At 34.3% G+C, this 26,539-nt stretch overlaps 1 protein-coding gene across 1 annotated transcript; it reads right to left on the bottom strand.

The window, feature by feature from the left end:
• Nucleotides 1-346: 346 nt before the first annotated feature.
• LOC126892870 (uncharacterized) lies at nt 347-14,730 on the bottom strand. Its single transcript, XM_050662688.1, has 2 exons — nt 14,546-14,730; nt 347-777 (listed from the first exon to the last, which is right to left on the bottom strand). The coding sequence occupies exons 1-2, from the start codon at nt 14,674-14,676 to the stop codon at nt 432-434; spliced, it is 477 nt and encodes a 158-aa protein (XP_050518645.1). The 5' UTR covers nt 14,677-14,730; the 3' UTR covers nt 347-431.
• Between the last annotated feature and the right edge of the window lie 11,809 nt (nt 14,731-26,539).

Below are 26,539 nucleotides of genomic sequence, written 5' to 3'. Positions count from 1 at the left end.
CTCTCAGTTTGGTTTAACTTTTTTATAACGTGTGTTTTGTGTAGGGTTGGTTACTCTTTCCCGGTGACACTTAAGGAACAGCACTGTTAATTAGAACCTAACAATGAATAATCGAGTGGGGAATCCTACCTAAGGACTATGTAACATAATTAGTTTTTAATTAATTAAATTAATCAGAAAAACCCCGTCACCAACAGGACTAGAACCCGGAAACCATGGATCCGAAAATCCTGACTCTAAATACGGACCACTGAGCCACATACTCACTATGAATATTTTTTGCACTGGCAATAACCTATGAATATGAACCATAAATAAATAAAAATCTACAAAAAATACACTTTATTTATAAACAGAACAACAACAACAAACAACAATAAAGTGAACAAAAATAATAAACATAAAATAAAATTTTAAAAAACTTATAGTTTTTAAAAATATTTCTTTTGGTTGGCCTTACATAGCACCAAAATTTCAAAATTTTCGTCTGTCAGGCCATTCCTTCGAGGTGCGTCGATTATACCTGCAAATGAAAATAATCGGTCGACTGCACCAGACGAAGGAAGGCAAGTGTTAAATTTTATGAAAATTTTTTTAAGTGTAGGATATTCATTAATAATATGTATATTATTTCTTTTATCTTCTAAATACCTCAACAGCTCCAGTTCAATTTTTGAAGATGTTTTACTTTTAGGTACAGATGATGATTGGGAGGAGTTTCTTGCCATTTCACTGTCGTTATTTAATATTGGAGGCTGTACCTTGACCTTGTCGTCACTGAAATCAAAGAATTGGTCTAAATAATTGGTTGTGTTGTAGCGTTTAAAAAACCAGTGAAAATATGATCTTTAGATTTGTATAGATTTTACAATCCCTCTCTAAGAAGTCCAAATTTTTTTATTCAGTTTTTTACTTAAATTCAGATTGCAAGGAATTTTCTAAAACCGCACCTGTATACATCTACGAAGTATTCCGCAACATTTCAATGTGTTACAAGATTCCTGTTTATTTGAGACGCAAAAACAGAATTTGTAAGAAGTTTTGACAAAAGTACAGTTCTAATGCGTTGATGAACTTTCTAGAATAAATGTTGAAAATCAATTTGATTGGTTTGTTTGAATTTGGTACAAAGATCGAAGCTCGTAATTGGCTCTGAAGAACGGAAGCCGGAAATTGCGTAGTGACAGGATCAAGGAATTTTGGCAGGAGACGGAGAAGAAAGCAGGCATTCTTACAATGGTAGTGAATCAGTAAACATCGATAGTGAGTTACCGGCTTTTTTGTGACGCAAAAAGAATTTCCAAGTAAATGGGATCTATCAAAGTTCTTCTGTGTTGTTGTTAAGTAGGTGTACCATCAGTTTGATGGTGTAGCAGTTCCTTTTTTGATGGTAAAAGTGTAATATACGCTTTGTAAAAATACTGCGTATGTATTTATGAAAGCCGGCATAGTACTAATATCGTAGTGATGAATTAAACCCAAGCCTCCCGTCTCCTGGATTAGAAAACCTATTTCCCGAGGTAAATAAGCAAATTTCTTTTGTTTTATGGTATTTTCATGGTATAATGGTATATGGTGCAATCAGTAATTTTCCATTGACATTTTCCCCTTCGAGTGACGTATGAACTACGTACGTGCTGTCAAGTGTCATGTCAAGTTTCACAATGGTGAAGTTTTGAATTTTAAGGTATAGTGACTTTTAATAATTATAAAATTCTCAAACTAATAACGTTAATTTCTTTCAACATAAAAAAAATAAATCTTTTTGGAACTTAAAATACAAAGATGAAAAAGTAAATTGTTGAACAGAACAAAGAATAATTTTGCTTCCATCATTAAAATATTATTGTAAAGACATAATTGTAAGTAAATGTTAAAATCCTTTTTGAAACCTTTTGAAATAGTTAAAAATAAAAGATTTACGGAATGATATTTGACAGGTGACATAGTTGTTGTTATTTTCAATAATTAAGTACTACGAGGAGTAGTCAGTAATTCTTTAATGTAAACATTGTTCCCTGAATGAATATAAATTTTTGTTTTAATGCAAATGCTATAATATATGTCATAATTAGGTCAGTCAGTCAGTTATACAAGTCATAATTAAGTCAGATATCAAATCCTCAATGCAATAATATTATTGTTTATCTTTTGGTGCACCATAACCTATGTTCAGAAAAGTAGATGTATTTTTTTTACAGGTAATCTTTTATGTAATCTGAAAGTTTTGTTATGTCAAGGAATAATTTTTCAATAAATGCCATAACTGTGTATTTTGTCCTGTTTATTTACCGCTAACCTATTGGCAAAATTTTAACCACAAACTTTAAAAGCTTTTTAGAGTCAAATTTTAAGATGTTGGATGATCATAGAAAGTAAAACTCCTGGTAAGGCGCCCTAACAAAATATAGCCAGGATTAATATTTAACACCCCAGGATATCTGTAAGTACCCTTGTTTAAATTTTTGATAGTAGTAAATATTCCCTAATCCCTAACTTCTTCTTAACGAACTCACAACCTTAGCTCTCCAACCAAAACACGAGCCGCCGTAGCAAAGTAGTTTTTAGAAATATCCCCTAGTTTTCTCGACCCTTTTGTATTTAAGCAGTATCTAAATTTTCCAAGCTTTTATCTTCCCCCTTATTTCTAAGTGCTACAAAATGTCGCCCTAGAACGTGGGGCCGATTCATTTTTCTGCCTCTTTCAGTGTCCAGTTGTGCGCTACAAAATAGCACCCTCAGACGTGAGGCCAGTCTCTTTTCACCCCCCAGTCATATCGTTAAGTTGTTCCCAAGCAGTTTACATTTTTTTAGTTAGTCCCAACTGTTTTTCAACTTAATTTCCTCTCCTTGCCCCAGATTTGAGACCGATTCTACTATCACAACCAGTATCGCAACATAGTTTAGCCCAAGAGCCCCTACATTTTTTTAGAACGTTACGAAGTGGTATAAAATTTTCAATAGGATGTGTAAATATGTACTCATAGTAGTGTATTAACATTGTTTTTATGTATGTACTTATAGTAGATGTTAATACAGTACCCATGGTGAAAGCAATATTTAAATTTTTTTTAAAAAAGTATTGATTGTATAGACAAGTAGTCTATATAAGTAGCGTTGAACATTCCAATATTGAAACTATTGATAAAGTATAACATTTTAGTTGTATTTGTGCATTTATTCATAATTGATTAACAATTTTTTACAGAATAACTTGTTTTTGTGATTTTTTTTGTTCGTCATTTGAGTATATGTGTATAGTCTGTGTAGTTTCCGTTTGAGTTTTTAGTCCCAATGTTGTCTAGTTGTCCCATTATTTTTTTCTCAACTAATCTAGTTTTGTCAGTGTCATAAAGATACCAAAGGTTAGTTGGAGTCTGCCTGTGAAGTAGTTTGAGTGTATCCGTGAAGTAAAGTAGTTAGTCAGTCCAATTACTATTTGTCTTTCCCTTCTTGTACCAGAATAGATCACAAGTGTAATACTCGTGATAAAGGAAGTGTGCTTAGTTGTCTAGGAACACTCCCATTAGTTATCGGAACAAGAACCGTTGTTGGTGTTATCCCGTGTAAGCTCATTCGAGAAGCAAGTTTCAATATTGTTTGTGTTTGTCTATCCCTGTTTTGTCTGAAAATATTTGAGTCTGTTGTTTCCTGTTTGTTTTGTGTACCCTTGTGTTATTCCCTGTTAGTCCGTGTCAGTGGTGGAGTGTGAATTTTTTGACCAATAGTTTATTGACCCCTCTTTTGTTTATTGAGTGATTGCAGACCAAGAGCAGAAGTTGCAACAAAGTCAGTGAGGTTAGGATCTGGCTGCGTGAGAGTGCAAGTGAGGTTTGTGTTCGTTTGATAAATAGAAACGGTTTTTTGTCCGAAAGTCATACTTTCTACTATTCCCTTTGGTCTTTCCCCTGTGTGTTGTTTTCACCCCAGTTTTAAAAATGAAGTCTACCCAAGTTAATGATCTGAAAACCGATGAGTTATCTTATGAACTTTTCATAAGAGGTTTTAATGTCCAAAATAGGACTGTTGAAGAAAAACGTAAGTTGTTGAGAGGTCAGTTAAGTAAAGAGACCATCTCATCTTCCATTAATTTGACTAAAAATGTAGTCGATCCTGATCAAGAGTTACCTACAATCCAGTCAATATTAGCAGATTTGCAAAGTATTGCGCGGGCAATGAGTGCACAGTCATCAAAGGCTGACTTTGCTCGTTTCAAAACAAGGTCCAGTCATCTGGATTTCAGATTGGAAAATTTCCCTGATAATGTAGAAGAAGCTATAAAAGAAGTTATTGACAACTATAAGATGGATTTATTGATGTTGACTGGAGATGTCTTAGAAAAGGAAGAGACATCTGACAATGTGTCCGTCCCATCGACTAGTGGTACAACTTCAGTCCCCGTTGCCCCTATTAGTTCAGTTTCAGCCCCTATTATACAAATTTCAACTCCTGTTAGAGTTTCTGATTTAAATATCAAATTTAATGGTGAGAGTAAAGCCCTTCCCACATTTTTAGAAAAAGTAAGAGATTCTGCTAGATCCAGAAATATTTCTGATGATGTCCTGTTTAGATCAGCTTTTGAGTTATTCGACGGAAACGCTGCTATTTGGTATAGGAGTGTTGGAAATACAGTTAACAGTTGGAATGAGTTGGTAACCCTTCTCAAAACTGCTTTCCTACCCCCAGATTATAATGATAATCTCCTTGATGAAATTAAAGGTCGAAAACAAAAAAAGTCTGAGTCAATCACTATTTATTCCGCAATCATGGAGAATCTCTTTAAACGTTTAGAAGAGTACCCGTCTGAAGCCCAACGAGTAAAGATTTTAAGAAAAAATATTTTGGTGGATTATATTCCACTCGTAGCCCTTCAAGATTTTCCCACTGTCGAAATGTTAGTCATAACTGTTAAACGTTTGGAGCAAAATGTTTTGCCCCTGCTTCAAACTACAAAAGGTCTTGCTGGTATTTCATTAGAGGATTCAGAAAAACCCCAAGAGAAGCTTCAGGTACTTGATAAACAAGACAAGCCTGATAACCCCAAAGGAGACAAACGAGAAAAGCAAGATCGTCCCTTTAAGAAATCCAAGTCTACGCAGAGAAATGAGAGACCCAATCCTCCAGTAGATACTGATGAAAGACATCAGTCTTCTTCTTCTTATCCACCAGAAAGACATCAGTCTTCTTCTTCTTATCCACCCCACAGAAATCAGTCTTCTTATCCACCTCCGTTGATGCAATCCCCTCCCTATCGACCGTATGGAAATCAGTCTTCTTCTTATCAACCTCATTCAATGCAACCCCCTCCACAACCCTACCAAACACATGACAACCCTAGAAAAATTATTTTTTGTTTTACTTGTGGTAAGCCCAACCACATTTCTCGCAATTGTACAAACAGAGAAATGTCTTGTTCTCGTTGTGGTAATAAAGGAGTGAGAACGTCCTCCTGTATGTGTCAAAAAAAACTAGGTAGTGTGCAGCCAGTCGGCAGTTGCACTCCATATAGAGTTAAGCCCGACAAATTCCCCCAAAACATACTTAACCCTCTTTTTGAAAAGAAAGGTTGTGACAGTCGTCCTCATGTTAGTATTTCTATCTTTTCTAAAAACTTTGTCGCCCTCTTAGACAGTGGTTGCACCACATCCGTAGTAGGTGCCGCTGGAGTTAAATTTTTGGATTCCCAAGGAATTAAATATAATTCTACTCCCTGTAAACACGTCTGCTTAGCAGATGGTTCTCAAAAATCAGTTGTTGGTACTATTGATCTTCCAATTGAGGCTGATGGTGTTTCCCAAGTAGTGAAATTTCTTGTCGTACCCTCCGTTCCCCATAGTTTTATTTTGGGAAGTAACTTTATGCATAAATTTTCAGTGTTCTTGAATTTTAGAGATGGAACATGGCATTCTTCCCAAAAGGAAGAGAAAACAGAAACTTTGTATTCTGTAGACTCATTTTCCCCCACTGAAAAAAATTTAGTAGATTCCACAGTCGCTTCTTTTGAGGAAATTTCTAGTTCCAACTACATTGGAAGAACCAATAAAATTGAAATGGTTATTGACACTGGTGATGCAAAGCCATTTAAGAAAAGACAATATCCTTTATCCCCATACATGAATAAAATACTACATGAAGAGTTAGACGATATGTTACGATTAGGAGTAATCGAACCAGCCCAATCCCCATGGTCAAGTCCCATATTATTAGTCAAGAAAAAGTCAGGTGAATATAGGTTCTGTTTTGATGGTCGTTCATTAAATGAAGTCACTGTTCATGATACATATCCTTTGCCCCAAATAGACAGAATTCTTTCGTTACTTAGAGGAGCTAAATGCATTAGTTCCATTGACTTAAGAAAAGCTTTTTGGCAAATCCCGCTGCATCCTGACTCTAGGAAAAAGACAGCCTTTAATGTTTCTGGTAGAGGTTCCTTTCAATTCACTTCTGTTCCTTTTGGTTTGTGTAATAGTGCACAGATTCAACAAAGATTAGTTGATGCTATCTTTGGCCCTGAATTTGAACCCTATATATTCTGTTATTTAGATGACATCATAGTGTGTACCCCATCTTTTGAAGAACATATCCGATTGTTGAAAATTATAAGAGATAAACTGAAAGAAGCAAACTTGACCATTAACATCGATAAGTGTGATTTTTTTAAATCTGAATTGAAGTATCTTGGTTATGTAGTTGGTAACAATTCCCTTAAAGCAGATCCTGAAAAAATCTTAGCTATGGTTAATTATCCCAGGCCATCTAATTCTACTGAAATTAAAAGATTTATAGGTATGTGTTCCTGGTATCGTCGTTTCATTAGAGATTTTTCCAGTTTAGCCTCCCCTATTAATGACCTCCTTAAAGGTCATAGAAAGAAAAAACAACCAGTAGTTTGGACTAGTGAAGCTGAAAAAGCTTTTTTGAAAATTAAAGAACTCCTAATTTCTGCCCCTATCTTAGCCCAACCCAATTTCGAACTTCCCTTTGTTGTGCAATGTGATGCATCTGACACTGGTCTTGGTGGTGTCTTGACTCAAACTATTGATGGTGAAGAAAAAGTTATAGCTTATGCAAGTAGGTCCCTTTCCCGAGCTGAAAGAAATTATTCAGTTACAGAGCGAGAATGTCTCGCAGTGATCTTCGCTATCGAGAAATTTCGAGGTTATATTGAAGGAGTTAAGTTTTCGGTCATTACTGACCACCATTCACTTCTCTGGTTGAATAAACTGTCCAATCCTACAGGCAAATTAGCCAGGTGGGCTATGCGCCTAAGACAACATACTTTCGATTTGATTCATAGAAAAGGAACATCCCATTTAGTCCCTGATGCTTTATCTCGAGCTCATACCAATGATACACCCAAAGATGCCCAAAAAGTTGATTATCTAGAAATAGATCTTGACAGAATAGACCCTTGGTTCGATGATTTAAGATCAAAGATACTCCGTTCCCCTGGTGATTTTCCACAATGGAAAGTGGAAAATGATTTCATTTACAAGTATGCCCCATCCCCCAATTCTTTCAAGACTAATGATATTGAATGGAAAATTTTAGTTCCCAAACCCCAAAGATTAGAAGTAATGCAATCTTGTCATGAGCCACCTACGTGTGCTCACTTTGGATTCTATAAAACTTTGTCCCGTATTCAAGAAAGGTACTATTGGCCCAAAATGCGTTGTGATGTGCTTAAGTTTGTCAGATCATGTAAAGTTTGTGGTGCTCAGAAAACACCAAATCATGCTCCTTTAGGTAAAATGGGTAAGCAGAGAGAAGCCCAATTCCCCTGGCAAATAGTTGCCATTGATCTGATAGGTCCCTTTGTTCGTTCTAAAAAAGGTTATACATGGTTATTAGTGGTTGCTGATTGGTTTAGTAAATATACCTTAGTCCATCCTTTGAGGAAGGCTACGGCTAAGAGTATTACTGAATTTTTGGAAGATAATGTCTTCCTGATGTTTGGTGTTCCCCAGTATGTGATTTGTGATAATGCCTCAAATCTGAACAACCCTCTTCTAATTAATCTCTGTAGTAGGTATAATGTTCAGAAAGTATGGTTTAGCCCCGTGTATGCACCACAATGTAATTTTGTGGAGAGAAATAATAAAACCATTGGAACAGCAATCCGTATGTATATAAAAGACCACGTAGACTGGGACAAGAATTTAGCAAAGATCAGACAAGCTATTAATACCGCAAAGCACGAAGTAACTGGATACACCCCAGCTTTCCTTAATTATGGCCGTCATGTTCCCCTGAGTGGAAACTACTATGGTGTTGATCAAAACGATCAACGGAAGCAAGATCTAGAAATTATTCCTGGTAACCGTGATATGTATGCTTCAGAAGTAAAAGGATTAAGTCAAGTCTTCGAAAAGGTCAGGGCTAATCTTCGAAAAGGATATGAACGTAACGCTAGAAGTTACAACTTACGAAGAAGAGAAGTCCAATTCCAAGTAGGAGATAGAGTATGGAAAAGGAATAAAGTCCTGTCTAATGCTGCTAACAAGTTTATGTCTAAACTAGCACCGAGGTACATTGAAGCTACAGTCCGTGAAAAGTTGTCACCAGTGGTGTATCGTCTCTCTGATTTAAATGGTTCTGATCTTGGTAAATGGCATGTTAAAGACTTAAAACCTTTTGTATCTGATGGAGATAATATGTCATCCCCTTAGTCCTGATCCCCTATTCCATGTTCCCCCTGTATTGTTCTTCAGTTCCCTTAGTCTTGATAAGAAGTTGATATTCTCTTTGATTTTGGTATGTCGTCTTTTGGTCCCTGTTGTTGTCGTATACCCCCTTGTATGAATTTGTTGTGATTTGGCCCTTGTTGTTGTTGTATCCCCCTTTGTTAGTCTTCTTTTATTTTAGTCTAGTTGTTGAAGTGAGTATATTCCCTGTGAGACGTTTAACATAAAGTTACCGATCTCGACTTGAGACAAATGTTAAGATTACGTTGTCTCATTGAGGTATTTAGAATGGAGATTCTAAATCCTCATTTTTGCTGAACCGTTGCCAACAAAATTCCCTGAAACTCGCTAGGCGTTTAGTGGAGTTTAGGCAGATGCCTATCTGCTGAGCCTAGAGCTCAAATGATTTGTTTAGTTTTTGAGAACCGCTCGCGGTTAGGCAACGAGGTGACAAGGCTGTGTCTGCCCTGGTATGTCACTTGTGTTACTGCTGTGGATGTCAGCGAGGTCCACACAGGGCACAAGTTTAGTTTCTTTCCCAAGGCACAGAAACTCTTGTCACCTACAGTTCATTTTAGAGTCATTACACATTTAAGTCTACTCGACTTTAAAGAGTCTGGCGATCGATGGTACGCTAGCCCAATCCCTAACGTTTGTTTGTTTAATTTAATCCCCACTAGCCATCATCTAAAAAAATTTTTGATGTGATTGTTTAGCCTCACTCAAGGAGTCATGGTTGATTTTTGTTTGGTTTATCGAAAACTGGATAGCTATCCGAGCTTTCTCTTTTCGGAGGAGGCTGTGTAGCGTTTAAAAAACCAGTGAAAATATGATCTTTAGATTTGTATAGATTTTACAATCCCTCTCTAAGAAGTCCAAATTTTTTTATTCAGTTTTTTACTTAAATTCAGATTGCAAGGAATTTTCTAAAACCGCACCTGTATACATCTACGAAGTATTCCGCAACATTTCAATGTGTTACAAGATTCCTGTTTATTTGAGACGCAAAAACAGAATTTGTAAGAAGTTTTGACAAAAGTACAGTTCTAATGCGTTGATGAACTTTCTAGAATAAATGTTGAAAATCAATTTGATTGGTTTGTTTGAATTTGGTACAAAGATCGAAGCTCGTAATTGGCTCTGAAGAACGGAAGCCGGAAATTGCGTAGTGACAGGATCAAGGAATTTTGGCAGGAGACGGAGAAGAAAGCAGGCATTCTTACAATGGTAGTGAATCAGTAAACATCGATAGTGAGTTACCGGCTTTTTTGTGACGCAAAAAGAATTTCCAAGTAAATGGGATCTATCAAAGTTCTTCTGTGTTGTTGTTAAGTAGGTGTACCATCAGTTTGATGGTGTAGCAGTTCCTTTTTTGATGGTAAAAGTGTAATATACGCTTTGTAAAAATACTGCGTATGTATTTATGAAAGCCGGCATAGTACTAATATCGTAGTGATGAATTAAACCCAAGCCTCCCGTCTCCTGGATTAGAAAACCTATTTCCCGAGGTAAATAAGCAAATTTCTTTTGTTTTATGGTATTTTCATGGTATAATGGTATATGGTGCAATCAGTAATTTTCCATTGACATTTTCCCCTTCGAGTGACGTATGAACTACGTACGTGCTGTCAAGTGTCATGTCAAGTTTCACAATGGTGAAGTTTTGAATTTTAAGGTATAGTGACTTTTAATAATTATAAAATTCTCAAACTAATAACGTTAATTTCTTTCAACATAAAAAAAATAAATCTTTTTGGAACTTAAAATACAAAGATGAAAAAGTAAATTGTTGAACAGAACAAAGAATAATTTTGCTTCCATCATTAAAATATTATTGTAAAGACATAATTGTAAGTTAATGTTAAAATCCTTTTTGAAACCTTTTGAAATAGTTAAAAATAAAAGATTTACGGAATGATATTTGACAGGTGACATAGTTGTTGTTATTTTCAATAATTAAGTACTACGAGGAGTAGTCAGTAATTCTTTAATGTAAACATTGTTCCCTGAATGAATATAAATTTTTGTTTTAATGCAAATGCTATAATATATGTCATAATTAGGTCAGTCAGTCAGTTATACAAGTCATAATTAAGTCAGATATCAAATCCTCAATGCAATAATATTATTGTTTATCTTTTGGTGCACCATAACCTATGTTCAGAAAAGTAGATGTATTTTTTTTACAGGTAATCTTTTATGTAATCTGAAAGTTTTGTTATGTCAAGGAATAATTTTTCAATAAATGCCATAACTGTGTATTTTGTCCTGTTTATTTACCGCTAACCTATTGGCAAAATTTTAACCACAAACTTTAAAAGCTTTTTAGAGTCAAATTTTAAGATGTTGGATGATCATAGAAAGTAAAACTCCTGGTAAGGCGCCCTAACAAAATATAGCCAGGATTAATATTTAACACCCCAGGATATCTGTAAGTACCCTTGTTTAAATTTTTGATAGTAGTAAATATTCCCTAATCCCTAACTTCTTCTTAACGAACTCACAACCTTAGCTCTCCAACCAAAACACGAGCCGCCGTAGCAAAGTAGTTTTTAGAAATATCCCCTAGTTTTCTCGACCCTTTTGTATTTAAGCAGTATCTAAATTTTCCAAGCTTTTATCTTCCCCCTTATTTCTAAGTGCTACAGTGTCACTCTCATCTGATAAGAAATCATAGTTTGAATCGTCTAAGTCTCTAGCTGCGTCTATAATAAACTTTTTTATATCCTCTTTAGTATATGTAGGATACTTTACGATATTATACCATCTGAATTTAGATTGAGGAATTAAAACGGCTGCAATTACGACTTCTTTACAATTAAGCGACAGTATGTCAGCAAATCTTCTTCTCAGGTTGTCGAGGCACATTTTGGCTATGTATTCACCTCCATATTTGTATGTGGTACGGACCGCTACTTTTTTTTCATATTTATTTATTAGAGATAATAAACTCGGTAACAAGAACCCAAAAAATGAGTTGTTCGCGTGCTCTCCTTGAAGAAAATCCAATGTATGGGCTAGAGGTTCCATTACCATACAATAATCTTCTAAAAATAAAAGTTCAGTCCCTTTAAATGGTTCCAGTTCCAGTTTCTTAAAAAGTGCATTGAGCTTGACCTTTTCTTTTAGAATTTGCTTTACAGAATCATAAAGTGAATTCCATCGAGTAATACCTGGACGGCTAAGTGTGTGCCCTAAAATGTTCTGAATAATTTCATTTGATTTTGGTCTATTAGCTTTATTCCAAAGCAGGTTACATTTTTGAAATGCTGCAGTATGGCGCTTTCGCAGAACTGCATTTTCTTTAATTAAATGTTTGTAATCCGTTGTGGCTATTGAATTTAGTGTATGGCTGGCACATCGGAAATGTTTCGGTAAAGTGAACTGTTCAGCTGAATCGACATCCATATGGTCATTCTCCAAAAGTTCCGTGTCTTTCTCTTCATTTATATTTATTACCTGAAATATATCATCTGCATTTATCGCTTCCTCTTCATCATTGGTTATGTGGTATTGTTCAAATGCTTTAACGAAGTTGCTTCCATTATCTGTAATTGTTCCAACTATTTTTCTGTTAAACCAAACTGCAAGTTTATATTTTCAAGCATTTCGCCAATATGTCTGTAAGTGTGTGCGCCTTTAAATCGTTTACAGGCAATTGCAGCAGATCCTCTAACCAAGTTTTCTTCGATCCAATGCACGGTAACCCCAAGAAAACTTCGTTTCTTGTTACACCAAATATCAGCTGTCGTACATAAAAAGCGAGTATTTCTTAGTTTTTCTCTAATATGACACATATTTTCATTATAATTTTGATTGATTTTTTTCATAATTGTTTTTCTTGATGGAACTTTAACATTCATTCCTTGAAAAAGTGCCAAGAAACTTTCATGTTCTATAATGTTTATAGCAGACATTGTACCTAAAATAAAATTTACCACCCGTTTTTCAAAATTAGCTTGGTCAACCCTAACGTTTCCGCTGCCTAGAAGTGTCTGCATTAGTCTAGGTTGCTTATGGCTACTGGCACTAGTCGATGCCGTCGATGGTCCTTCAGGATCAGTTATAGTGTGGCATCTTTTGTTTAATTTCGAATTTCTCTTAGATTGTTTATACCGCTTATACTCTTCTAGTTTTTCAGGATGAACTCTTTTTGTATGTCTGATGAAGTTAGATGATGAATTAAGACTCCCGTTAATTTTCTTTATGATCGGAAAACAGAGCTGACAGTTTGCTTCGACATCATTGTCATTCTTCATTTTGCAAATCTTGAAATATTTTCCATCCAATACCGAGATACTTTCAAATATTTCAAAATCAATTTTAGAATTTTCTACTGGAGGATTTTCAGCAACGACATTACCACTTTTGACACTTTGCTCTTCCTTTTTTTCGAAAATATCATACAATTTTGTTATTCGATTCTTTTTTTTTTTGGGTTTTCTTGGTGTTTCAATTATTTCATCGTCTTCAGAGTCAGCTGATTCAGTACAGTACGATGGTTCTTGATCCGATAATGAAACAAATGGATCTTTTCTACTGTCATCTTCACCAGAAGGTTGTTTTGAAGATTCTGAAGACATTAGTAATATATTCCTGAAAAAAAAATGTATCTTTCACATTGGTTATAGTAGTAATTACCTAATGACTAAGTATAACAGTTGATATTAATAAATCAATGCCCTATTTTCATGAAGAAACTCGTAAAGAACTACAGAGTATCAGAATAAGTAGGGTATGTCATTTGCGTGACATTATGTGCGTGAACTTGACTCCTTCAGAAACTCAGAAATAAAGAAGTTTTTCAAAATTAAAAAAAAACACATATATAATTATATTCTTCACAGAAATGACTCATTTTGAATTATTTAATAACTAAAAAGTGTACTAACATTTAGTTTGACACAATTGTCACTAATTTAAAAAATATTCAGCTGAGCACTAAATAATGAACTGTACTGGTAGATTTCATAGAATGGATAAGATTACATACAATCATATATTTTTCGATGGCGAACAATAATTATATTGGGACATAAGAGGAATAAAAACAGCCTGTTATAACATGGTTACCACCAACAATGGCTACCAGTACCAGTAGTGGGTCAGTTTTAATATTCTAATTTTCTCTGTTAAACAGGATTGTTTTTCTAGACCACTCGCCTGGAGTCACAATCAAAAAGTTAACATACTGTATATCCGTTTAGGTGTTTAGTAGGGATGGGTATCGAACTTAAAAACATCGATGTTTCATATCGATGGTTATCGAAATTAAAAACATCGATAGGTAAAAAAACTTCGTTGTGAAAACATCGATGTTTTTTCACATTTGACTTTTAATAAATAATACCATTTTCTAACCGGTGTAATTTAATTTTGCTGAAGACTAAAACAGACTACCTACATTATAAATTACATTACATACATGGATTTTTGAAATCAAGACTATAATTATACTTTTGTATATTAAATTTATACCTCCGCAAAATTTCAAATTTTAAGTTCAAAAAGTTAATTTTGATGCCATATCTGGTTTCACCCTATTTCTTCTTTGGTTCATGATGACAAATCAGTAGATACTAGATACAGAGATACCTTATTTACTAACTTTACTTTTAACAAAACATTGATGTTTTTCAAACTTGAGTACTCGCGATACCCATCTCTACCCTTTGCCTTTAGTCGACTGATAACGCCTACATATTCAATTTGTACATTGTGCATAAATAGAAAAATAGATAATAGACAGATTTTCACTTACCTGTAGCTTTACACGTTCACTTATATTATGTCTATCTATAGTTTATATTATACCAATTTATTTACTAATTCTATTTTGTAACTATAACAGTATAACTAACTTTTTACAAACTCCGATGCATTCGGTCTTCACTCTCAATCTGTGTTTGTTTACACTTCGTGACAAGTCGAAGCTTGAGTCAGCTTGTCGCGCCGGCGCAGTATAATCTCTAAAAGGATCCGAACATAACATTGGTGATTCGAGTACGGATCCTTTAGGATTTCTTCGACGAATCCGGATCACAAATCTTTTGTTTTAAAGGATTCGAATCACCGGCCTCGGATCCTCAAAAAGGATTCGAGTCCTATGTGATTCGAATCCTCCCCAGCTCTGCTACATGTCCATTGAGACGTATTCAGCCTACACCATGGGTGCCAGCAACAACACCAGCGAGTATGCGAAAATTGAAATAGACAATGTCTTTGCAATGTCTTGTGTAATATTAGCATCTATATTTATCTTAATTTTAAAACTTATGTTTGAAATTGTAAAGAGAAAATTGGAATCTTCATGTAATATAAGACTTGATCAGTAAATAAGGTGTTTAAATAAAAAAGCAAAAATCTCTCTAAAAATATTTATTTATACATAGAAAAATTACAATGGCAATATTGTATAAGAATACCAGTGACGTAGACGATCCACATTTCTTTCTGTACACGAAAATAGTCCAACGGCGTGACAAGGGTTTGTAGCAGGACCAACGTTTTTAGTAGCAAGAGGCATCCCATCAAACTTGCAAACATCAATAATAAGGGGAAAAACTCCAAACATGTGACATTTTTGCTTAAAAATTCTGCTTTTTGTTCTCCTCGAACGTAGATGTAATCGGCTGCATACAAAAACTGGGTTTTTAGTATTTCATTTATTTTGGGACAATTCTACTGCTCCATCAGAATATCGAATGCCAAGCAGTTTTTTCTCCACGTATGATGCTGTCTTCTTATCATCATTACTTAGCGCATTGAATGGTTTCGGAGGTAAAAAGATGTAATGGCTTCGTTTAAAATCTATTTCGATGGTAAGTTCTTTGGGAACAAACCACCCGTCCACAACGAATCACTGAATATCTACGAATGCTACTCTCATGATAACAGCTCTTGTACTACTGACACTTTATGCGTCTAATTTTAGACTTTTTACAATTTCTGTAAGTGGGTAGTACTCCATTACGCAGTCGTGAATTATAATGCAGTAGGCCTTGGTATTTTCGGAAAAACCATTATGTGCTTCAATATCGAGTTTTACGTCAACATTTCATGCTTTCTTCTTGTTTCGAACAGTCGATGACGAACAATGCATGATTCTTGAAAGCTGAGAAATCGAGTAGAGGTCGCTTTTGTTGGGAATGTATGTAGCTGGGATAAAATTCGGTATAGTTTAAATAAACCTCGTAGTCAGTTTTGCTAAAATCCAACTGCATTCTCTCGTTTGGCCAATATTCTCCATTTAAGGATAATCTAATACTGGATGCTGACATTGTCAAATAAGGTAGGATCAGCGGTAATCGTGTTACGTTAATTACGTTTGCCTGTTTGAAAGAAAACAATGACATAACGTGGTCTTTCAACTGGTGTGCTAGTTTTAACGGCCCAAACTTCACGCCTCGCACCTTTGGTAATGGTAGGCAATTCGCGCAATTCCCACTTTCTAAATGGAATAACTATAGGTTGATCTTGTTGAATGGACTTCATTAGTTCTAGTTTAATTTCGTCATTTGGAAATATGCTTCACTCTGAGTTCAATGTTGGTGATGTTAATCTTTGCTTTTGTAGTTTCATCAGTAATAATTAAACAATCATTGGATAATCGTTGAAAATGTTAAAAATATGCTTAATAGGTATCTATGTTGAATGAATTATCTGCATCGTGTAGAATGGGATCATTAGGGTAATTTCATCCTGCCATAGGATCCTGGACACCCATATAAAAAGCATGGAAAACGGAAAGTTTACCATGGACAGTAAAGTCCTTTGTGAACATTTACTTCAAACTTGGACAAAAATTCAATACAAATTAAATGGGGTCAATTCTTTGTTACACATTATACAGTCTATGTTGGACTGGACTATTCTAAATAAAATTTCTAAGATAGTCGCATTCAAAAAATGTTTTTGTGTTAGGAAATAAAATATCAAGATGTTACTTATTATTTATTAAATATATTACAATAGTTCCAGTAATTTTAAGATAGTTTTTCTTTGCAGTTCTGCCTTTTTATTTAAACCTAAATTCATTAGCTCAGTAATAATTTTACGTTTCTGAAGCATTTTTTCTTTGTATGATTTTCCTATGGACATTCCACGTTCAGTTTTGTAAAATTGTCTTGTCTTTTGATTGGCTTCATCTTTTCTTCTAATACCTTCCTCACCTCTTTCACACTTGCAGGTTGATTTTACGTGTAGTTCATGCACTGAAGCATATTTTTCTAGATTGGTAACGCCTCTGCTCGCTAGGGTAGAAATTTCATTACTATACTTGGACAGAATTTTCCTCTCGAATGTAACCACTCTAATTTAAATACACTTGTTTCGTAATGGGAGTGAGGTTTACCTAAAAGTTCATCTCGACGAAGGGGTTTTTGACCATCATCACATGCAATGTATCTTAAAGCACCAACACATTGATCCAAACAAATAATTTTTCTAAATGTAGCTTTTGGATGTAGTCTTTTCCATGCACGTTGTATTTTCTTCTTGTAAGCCAACATTGTAGATCCATTTGTAAAGTGAATTAATGAATGAAGATGTTCGTGTGCAGTACTTCCGTAAATGACAACGGCAAATGGAATAACATTTTACATTAGGAGCTCATGCTAGAAGAGTAAAGTCACTCTCATTTAAGAGCAAATGATACCATTCTCTTGGTGACTCTTCGTAATCCTTTGCCATGTCTGCTGGCGAAAGAGCTTTAATGCCACTGCCACTCAAAAGAGCCAGATAGTTACTTTTTGACAAAATAGACATCTAGACCAGTAAGGATCTGCGAAAAAACGTCTATTTTTGAATGTGAGAGGTGGCATTCGGATTTTTGCAAATACAGTCAGGTGACACCTTCAGTAATAATAACTGACTTATGCTCCTTCTCAAATATGCCCGGAACATTAATAAAAAAATTCAAATATTTAAAAATTTCGAAAAACATCGATTTTTTCTGCTTTCTTTGCTTATAACTTTAAAACGATTCGTTTTGGAACAAAGTCGTAGAGAAATAAAATAAAGATAATTGAATTTTGTATGATATACGACTGGTAAAAAATGTCTTAAGGTATTACCTTTTCTGCAATATAGCAGTAAATACAAAATACGGGGGCAAAATAAGTCTGTTGTTATTCAATATTTTTTAACCACTTTGGTGGCACTTAGAACCTTAGTAATTCGCTTAGGAAATTCTTTGTAACATACTTAAATCGTGTACGAAATTTCATTAAAATCGATCTAATAAATTTTGCATAATAAATTTGCAATCTAAATGTTTTTAAAAAAGTTCAAATTTTTTAAAATCTTTCAACAAAAAGTAGACCATTTAGAAGTTGGCTAATTTTTTTACATATAAAGAGGTGTTCTACCTATCTAATACACTTTACAGAATTAAAATCGGATTATTTAAGGGGCTCCAGCAATGTTTTAAATTTATAAACAATTTTTTTGCTTATAAACAAATAGCTTTGTTTAATAATAAAAAAATTAATTTTTAGCAATGTAAATAATTAAAACCGGTATAATTTGACTTAAACTTTCAAATGCTGTCAACAGAATTGCTATTTTATTTTTTAATCAAACGTTATTCGCGTTCAAAAATTGCAATTTCTCGATTTTTTGAAAGTTCCAACGCGTTTATCTCGAAAACTATGCATCCTACGCAAAAACTTGTAAGAACATTTAGAAATAAAAAAAATCGATTTTATGTAATTCCTCAAGTTATTTTTTTATAACAATCTTATCGACATCCGGATCAACTGTTACCCAAAAAATTCGTGTTCTACGGGTCAAAATACATAAAAAACTTGGGTAAATCTATCTAAATAAAGGAGCCCGTAGCACCCCCTCCTGGCCACAGCACTAATTTGTTTTTAAGCCAAAAAATTGTTTATAACTTTAAAACATTGCTGAGGCTGCTTAAATAATCCGATTTCAATTCTGTAAAGTGCATTAGATAGGTGGAGTACTTCTTTATACAGTGAGCAGTAAGTTTGGAATAAATTCATTTTCTCGAGAATGGACGATTTTGGAAAGAAATCCCGAAACAGTCAATTGTTATTTTTAAATTACGACTTTTTGGCATATATATCATACTAGTGACGTCACCCATCCGGGCGTGATGACCTCATCGATTAATTTTTTAAATGAGAATAGGGGTCGTGTGATAGCTCATTTGAAAGGTAATTAAATTCTCTATTCAGCAATATAAACATTAATAAAATTATTTATACAGGGCGTCCAAAAAATGTTTTTCGGATTAAAATTATTGACATAAAAAGAAGAATGTGTGTAATTTATTTAGATCAAAATACATTTTACTGCTATCAGAAAACAGGAAAAAATTATTTGGCAAAAAATATTGTTTTTCGCTTAAAGTCAATATTAAAGGGTCTAGGACGTTTCATCGCCGCCGTTTCGATGCCGCCAGTTCGATGCCGATGCCGGCCGATTCATCGCCAGTCAATTAATCGCTATCTGATATATTTCCGAATTTTCGACAGTTACAATTATTAGTTATTTTTAGTATTAATTAGGAATTCTAGGAAATACGAGATATGACGGCGATGAAATGGACTGGCGATGAACCGGCGGCATCGAAACGGCCGGCGATGAACCGGCGGCATCGAAACGTCCCATTCCGATATTAAACCATCACCCAGCAGCCTCATGACAGCTTGAATATTTAATTAGGGCGAAAAGATATGATTATTTTTTAAATAAACATTTTTTTCTGTTTTCTGAGAGCAGTAAAATGTATTTTGAATTAAATAAATTACATACATTCTTCTTTTTTGGGTCAATAAATTTAATCAAAAATTTTTTTTGGACACCCTGTATAAATAATTATGTTAATGTTTGTATTACTGAATATAGAATTGAATTACCTTTTAAGTGATCTATCACACGACCCCTATTCTCATTTAAAAAAATCATCGATGACGTCATCAAGCCCAGATGGGTGACGTTGTAACAAAAACGAGGTTGTGTTGTGGCAGAATAGATATAGCTTTAAAGGGTAATTACTTATTTATGGAAGTTTCCTCAAAATAGGCTAGCTGGAAATTGAAGAGACTAAACAGTAGGGCTCAGGGAAGGATCAGGCCGTATTTGCACGCCCTAGTAAGACGGTACCTACTGAAATACTTGAATGATAAAGAAAATAACTTAATATAAGGAGTAATGACAAGAAAAGAACTATTGACCAAGAAGATATTCAGAAGTAGTGTTGAGCGCCAGGAAAGAATAGAATATATTGCTCTCCACGTGACCTATATTGCTGTACCTAACTAATACTATTAAAAAGGTAGGATAATAAAACATATGAGTATGTACAACCAACAAATTTAATGAAAAAAAAATACCTATAACCCCTATATACAAATTTATACAAACTAGCTAACCACCTGACGTACTAAGCTAGTACGCTTCTGTCTATTACACAGATATTACAGTAGAGAAAAGCAAATATATTGAATTTATTATACCAAGACAGTTAATGGATCTAAATATGTGTGTACAAAACTTATTATTAAGGAAGATTACAATATTGGTTGACAATCCCACATCTGATCGGAATGATACACCGGACAATACTGATATATTGTGATAATCACCGAGATAGTGTGCACAGTATCTTACCAGATAGGTTATGGTCTCCGGACTATTTTAAATAAAATAAAATACAAATACAATAATGAAAATGACATATAAAAGTTGTGGAAAAGAAAAATATTGATTATGATTACTTTAATTGATTTTAGAAAAATGAATTTATATGATTATTAAGATGATATATGTTATTAAAAATGTTAAAGTTGAAATATGTTATGTAAAAGAATTGAAAATGTAAATTTTAATAATAAAACCTGTCGTTTCTACAAACAGTAGGCCTGTGGCTTCTCCAAACTCCGGTTAAGTTGATGCGGGAGAGCCAAGTAAGGTATATTCCAGGTTTCCCCTACCTTAGGGGGAGTACTTCTCACCAACCAGAAGGTACGACGATGTGGTGCGACAAGGAGGTACTTCCTAGCACCGGGAAAACTGTCTATCTCCAAAAAAACAAAAAAATAAAATCCATCCAATGCCAAAAGAACTCAAAATGATCCTCTATTTATTCCATATCCCAAAAAAAAGGATTGACTTAATCTTGATCTCCACCAGTGGCTAAAAAAACAAACCTTGATCAGCTGATTGCCTTGACCACAAAAGAAACAGGGCCTCTGCAAAAAGGTGTATCACCTTATCAGAACTTGACAGAGAAAAAATCTAAGTAAAAATTGAGTTTGACGTCCATGCTTGAAGTCATTGACCTTGATTATCCTTGACTGGAAAGAGCCTTTTTAAACGACTATAAGGAAGTATTTGAACAAGTAAATATGAATCTCGTAATTAAGATTACTTTATGGAGTTATATAAAGGAGAGAAGGAGAATGGTCATTAATTCCAAACTGATTTTGAACTGGAAGTATATAGTTAGAAAGAATTCTTTTCTCTGTAGAAAAAAATAAGTGCGATGGTATTGAAATATTGCAAATCTGATGATTGAAGAATAACAATTCATTTAAAGATAATATATGTAAGATATTTGAAATGAATAACAGGGTTATTTTTTTATTTAAGGAAAAAACATCATTTTTTTAATACATACCCATTACTCTTCAAAAAGGTGTTGGAAAACAAAAAAAACCTCTTCTTTTCAAAACCACTTAACAACCAAGAACAAAACAACTTCTTCCCACGTAAACGTATATTCTATTCAAACATTTCAACTAAAATTTTATATTCTCTGTAATGGCCACTGGCGTGATGGCTGATGGGTCTGATTTCAACAACAGCCGAGATTGAAGTGACGAATAGCCCCTTCTTCAATGACAATCACGTCAGCCGGAAGCCGTATCGACACACAAACCAACTTCTAGGTTCTGAATTCCCCAAAAGTTACCAATTTTGTCGTCGATCAACGGCAACTTTCAATACAATTGTCTGTAAAGTTGGTTGCATACCTAGTTCCTATTGGACTAAATATTTTAGTAACGATGGTAATAGCTAATCGTTACATTCCCCCGTTACTCGGAGAAAAAAAAATTGATCTAATGAACAATTTTTTTTATACATATATAAATACTCAATACAAGTATCCATAAAAAAAAATCACACGCTGTGGGATCCAACACAGGCGTGAATAACCAAATATCTAAAATATACTACGAATCTAAGAATACTACTATACTCTAAAATAACCTATATTGGCGACACAGAACTCGTAGGACAAGTTCTCGGTGGCATACATCATAAAGACCAAATTGTGTTCAAGTTGATTCAGTAGATTTTTATAAAACCCCAAATTATAGTCAACAAGAACACCATAATAACCATATTCATAACTGCAAAACAAAACATAACCTATACAACGACTAACTTATACACACTTACATTTGACTCGATCGATTATACCTAACCGCAAATTATGAGTCATGTAAATGGAGTTGTCCTAATGACCAATATATCACATATGGTACGAACATACCTACAGTCGGAAAAATAAAAGAATACCCATGAACGAACATATAAAACACGCTGTATTTTCCTGTCACCGTGTCACAAAGAAAATTGCCCAGCGCAAATACATGTAATAAAAATTATTACATGTACTTGCGCTAGCCAATTTTCTTTGTGACACAGTGACAGGAAAATACAGCGTGTTTTATATGTTCGTTCATGGGTATTCTTTCATTTTTCCTACTGTATTTAAGGTTTATTATAACCCTTTTCTAAATTACATAATTCAGATAAATCCTAATCAAAAAAAAAGTCGAATGGGACGAGTAATACAAAATCGTTCTATCGATGGACAACAGATTTAAATAGAGCATATCCAAAGTGAACAATTAGTAGATTTCGTAGCCAATTCGCAATAAGCCAACATAGACCATAGTATATCAAAATAAATATAAGAGTTATTGACAAGAAAGGAAATTATTGTAGCAAGCCTTTTATCCTAAATTGATCCGACATTGGACAACAGATTTATATTGAAACATATCCAAGGTGGAACAATCAGGCAGATTTAATTGAGCAACGCTACACCTAGAACTAAATGTACTAATGATGATTACATATTTGTTACCATGACCCTAACTCAACCGATCATCAGATTTGTATCAGATTCAATGGGAGATCTATCTAAGGGTAACTAATCGAATAGTTGACCTAACAGAAGTTAGCTTACTCTGGGATTCTCTAACTGTAGCTATAGCTACAACAGATTGATAAGAATGGCCAGAAGAAGCTAACCAATATTTCGAAGTCATCTCTCATGAAAGAATTCAAGAAGTCACATATTAATAACTCTTATAAATAAATCCAATTATGGAAATATTAGAGAACAAGTAAATCAATTTCTAAAGAAACTGCAGATTAAGAAAATGTTCCCTAGTTACTCACAGAGAACAGGATATTGATCCTGACCCTAAGGTACATATGAACAAAAAAAAATTTTAGTTCCTCGGAAAGATGATGCTTGAACAAAATAATCCCTTGGTGAATACAAAAGCTACAATATTTCAATATAGCAAAGAAGTTACCATCATTATCAGAATAATAAAATAGTAAAACTTAAGAAGGATAGATAAACATACAAGTTAAGACTAAGTTTCTTCAGAATGAATATAAACTGAAATTCGAATAAGAATGCCTAGTGCATGATTAAAATGATGATTAAACATTCTATCATAAAGATTCAGCATCTGAACTAATTGAGGTATGGCTTGAAACTAGGCAACTGTGAGCAATGAAATCTGCTTCCCATCAGGTGCACAGTCGATAAGCAACAAGTCTCGAACCCACGTATTTGCATAGCCAAGCTAGGCAAACCACTTTCCTAAGAAATGTTCACTACAATAAATAATGAAATGGTTTCATAGTCTTTATCATAAATTTAATCTCAATTAACTTTATCAAAATTTGGACACATGAAGTATAACTTTGGAATCACACTGTATACTAAAATTGCATTTACCCAAACAAATATCACAATGACTTCTTTAGACAAAAATAAGCTAATGTACCAAGGAATCATGCTAAGCATTGAAATAACTTTCCAGTAGTAAACGTTTCAATATCAATAATAATCAATAAAAATTCGATAAAATAATCGAATGTTCACATTTTAATTTCAGCTTCCCTTTTAGCAGATGAAATCGTCTGGTCTGGTTTGCAGGAATCTGTCTGTTTTAAGACGTGTAACAATGCTGTATCACAGCATTGTTTTAAAGTTGTTCCCATGTTCATTGCAAAGGTCGCGGTGCCATAAGTTTTTTTCAGGGTCATACCTAGCAATACATTTTGTTGCAGCTACTAAAGAATCGTAGTATTGAGATTTTAGTGCTTCAAATAATGTAGATATGTTCGTATTTTTTAAGTTCTATTAAAATTTTCGCTAGTTCGCGCATTTTTCTCAATGTTGCTGCAATAAATGCTCGTATCATAAGATAACGAGATGCAACAGCGCAAATTAATCGATTATCCTTGGGTGCCACAGATATATGATCTCCTCGCATATGAGGGAAAACATTTTTAGAGAAATAAGGATAAATTTTTGATTGTACATCATACAATCTGACGTACCACAGGGCAGCGTTCTCGGCCCATTTCTGTATCTGATATTTATAGCCGACGTTCCAACCAGAAATGATACCTTCTTAGCTACTTTTTCCGATGATACAGGAATCTTAGCAGTGGATTTCGACCCTACTGTAGCATCACAAAAAGTACAAAATCACTTAGACCAATTACAAAACTGGCTTAAGCAATGAAAAATGAATGTTAATGCTTGCAAATCAGTACAAATTACTTTTACAACAAGAAAATGTGCATGTCCTCAACTTTGTATACATCGGGTATAACCAGATGTCCAACAAACTAGTTGTCAAATACTTGGGATTGCATCTGGATGAAAAACTCGTATGGAAAACGCACATTAAAACTAAAAATGGAAACAATTAGATCTTAAATTAAAAAATATGAACTGACTATTTAACAAAAGGTATCAGGTATCTCTTAAAAATAAACTGCTTCTGTACAAAGCTATACTCATACCAGTTTGGTCATTCGGAATAGAACTATGGGGTTGCAGCAAACCTTCAAATACGAAGATACTCCCAAACATTCCAACGCAAAATACAAAACACTTCTTCAGTTTTCTGAGTCCCTACTTTTCGGAGGATTTCTGAAGACTAAAATACGATGCATCTATTTTTAACCACGAATTGAAATGCAACACTCAAATATATATCAAGAAAATGGGTCTCTCTTCTTTCAATAATAGATATTTTCATTCACTTAACCGTGAATTAGTACACTTAACGTAAACCCAGTCCCTGAATTTAAGAACTTCAGAAGACTGTATCTCGAGAATAATAGTTATTCAGACCTAGGTGCCATGGACTTTTTTAATCTACTTACTGAGAACTATCATTTACCAAAGTTTCGTTAAATTTGACCGGGAAGACTTTTCCATAAGGAGTGTTGCGGGGTCCTTTGTACTTTAGTTTGGATTTAGCAGAACGAAAATGTTGGATTTAGCAGATTTTTATTCTGATGGGCTCAATTGACTTACATACCATTTACTTATTACTTTGTGTACAGGGTGACTCATTAAGAATGTCCAATCTCTGAGTTGTAGATTCTAGACCTCAAAATATTAAGATTTAACCCAAATCACTTAAATAAAATGTGGCTCTTACTGAGTTACAGGGTATTTTATTTAAAAAAAATATAATTATTTTTACCCAGTACAAGTGTGGGTAGTGTCTTCTTCTTCATGTGCCATCTCCTCTAAGAAGGTTGGCAACCATCACGGCAATTCGCACTTTCGATACCGCTGCTCTAAAGAGATCAGCAGAAGTGCAGTTAAACCAAGCTCTCAAATTGTTTAACCAGGAGATGCGTCTTCTTCCGCGACTCTTTCTACCCTGTATTCTTCCTTGTATTATTAATTGTAACAAGTTATAACGCTCGCCCCTCATAACATGTCCCAGATATTGCAGTTTTCTGACTTTAATTGTATTTAAAACCTCTTTATCTTTTCCCATTCTTCTCAACACCTCGATATTCGCGACTCTATCCACCCAATTTATTCTTAATATTCTTCTGTAGGCCCATAACTCGAAGGCTTCTAATCTGTCCGAAACATTCTTCTTTAATGTCCAAGCCTACAACCCATAGAATAATACGGAGAACACGTAGCATCTCAGAAGTCTTATCTTTAAAGAAATTGTAATGTCCCTGCTACAGAGTACTTTTTTCAGTTTGTTGAAAGCATTTCTTGCCTGTCCTATTCTTGCTTTAATCTTTTCTGTATACTCATTAGTTTCATTAATTATTGTACCCAAATATTTATATTTTTCAACCTTTTTAATTTGTTCTCCATGTATTGTTATGCTTTCATGGCTCTGTTGAGCTTTTGTGATTACCATAAATTGTGTCTTTTTTGTGTTTAGGAACAGTCCGTTTTCTTGGCTGACTTCTACCACTCTGTCAACCATTTGTTGTAAATCCTCAAGACATTCGGCTAATAAAATAGTGTCGTCGGCAAACCGTATATTATTGATTGGTCGGCCATTTACTTTTATTCCCGTGGTTAGGTCTTCTAGTGCTTCCTGGATTATTTCCTCTGAATACAAATTGAACAAAGTAGGAGATAGGACACATCCCTGTCTGACGCCCCTCTCAATCTGTATTTCATTTGAAAAGGCGTTGTTCTCTTTTACTGTACGTACACCCTACGAAATTATGACAAACAAACGTTTCTGGTTACTACCAGAGACGTATGACAGGGGATGGTGAATGATTTA

The sequence above is a fragment of the Diabrotica virgifera genome, chromosome 9, assembly GCF_917563875.1.
Source record: "Diabrotica virgifera virgifera chromosome 9, PGI_DIABVI_V3a".
NCBI classification, from domain to species: Eukaryota; Metazoa; Arthropoda; class Insecta; order Coleoptera; family Chrysomelidae; genus Diabrotica; species Diabrotica virgifera.
The sequence above is the reverse complement of the archived record's forward strand: the minus strand, read 5'-3'. Positions and strand labels throughout refer to the sequence as shown.

What these genes read in the sequence shown, in the direction of transcription:
- LOC126892870 (XM_050662688.1), bottom strand. Translation starts at nt 14,676, where the DNA reads ATGTTATGTTCGGATCCTTTTAGAGATTATACTGCGCCGGCGCGACAA. An exon ending in TGCATCGGAGTTTGTAAAAA is followed by an intron (nt 778 to 14,545) that starts GTTAGTTATACT and finishes CTTTGATTTCAG; the next exon opens with TGACGACAAGGTCAAGGTAC.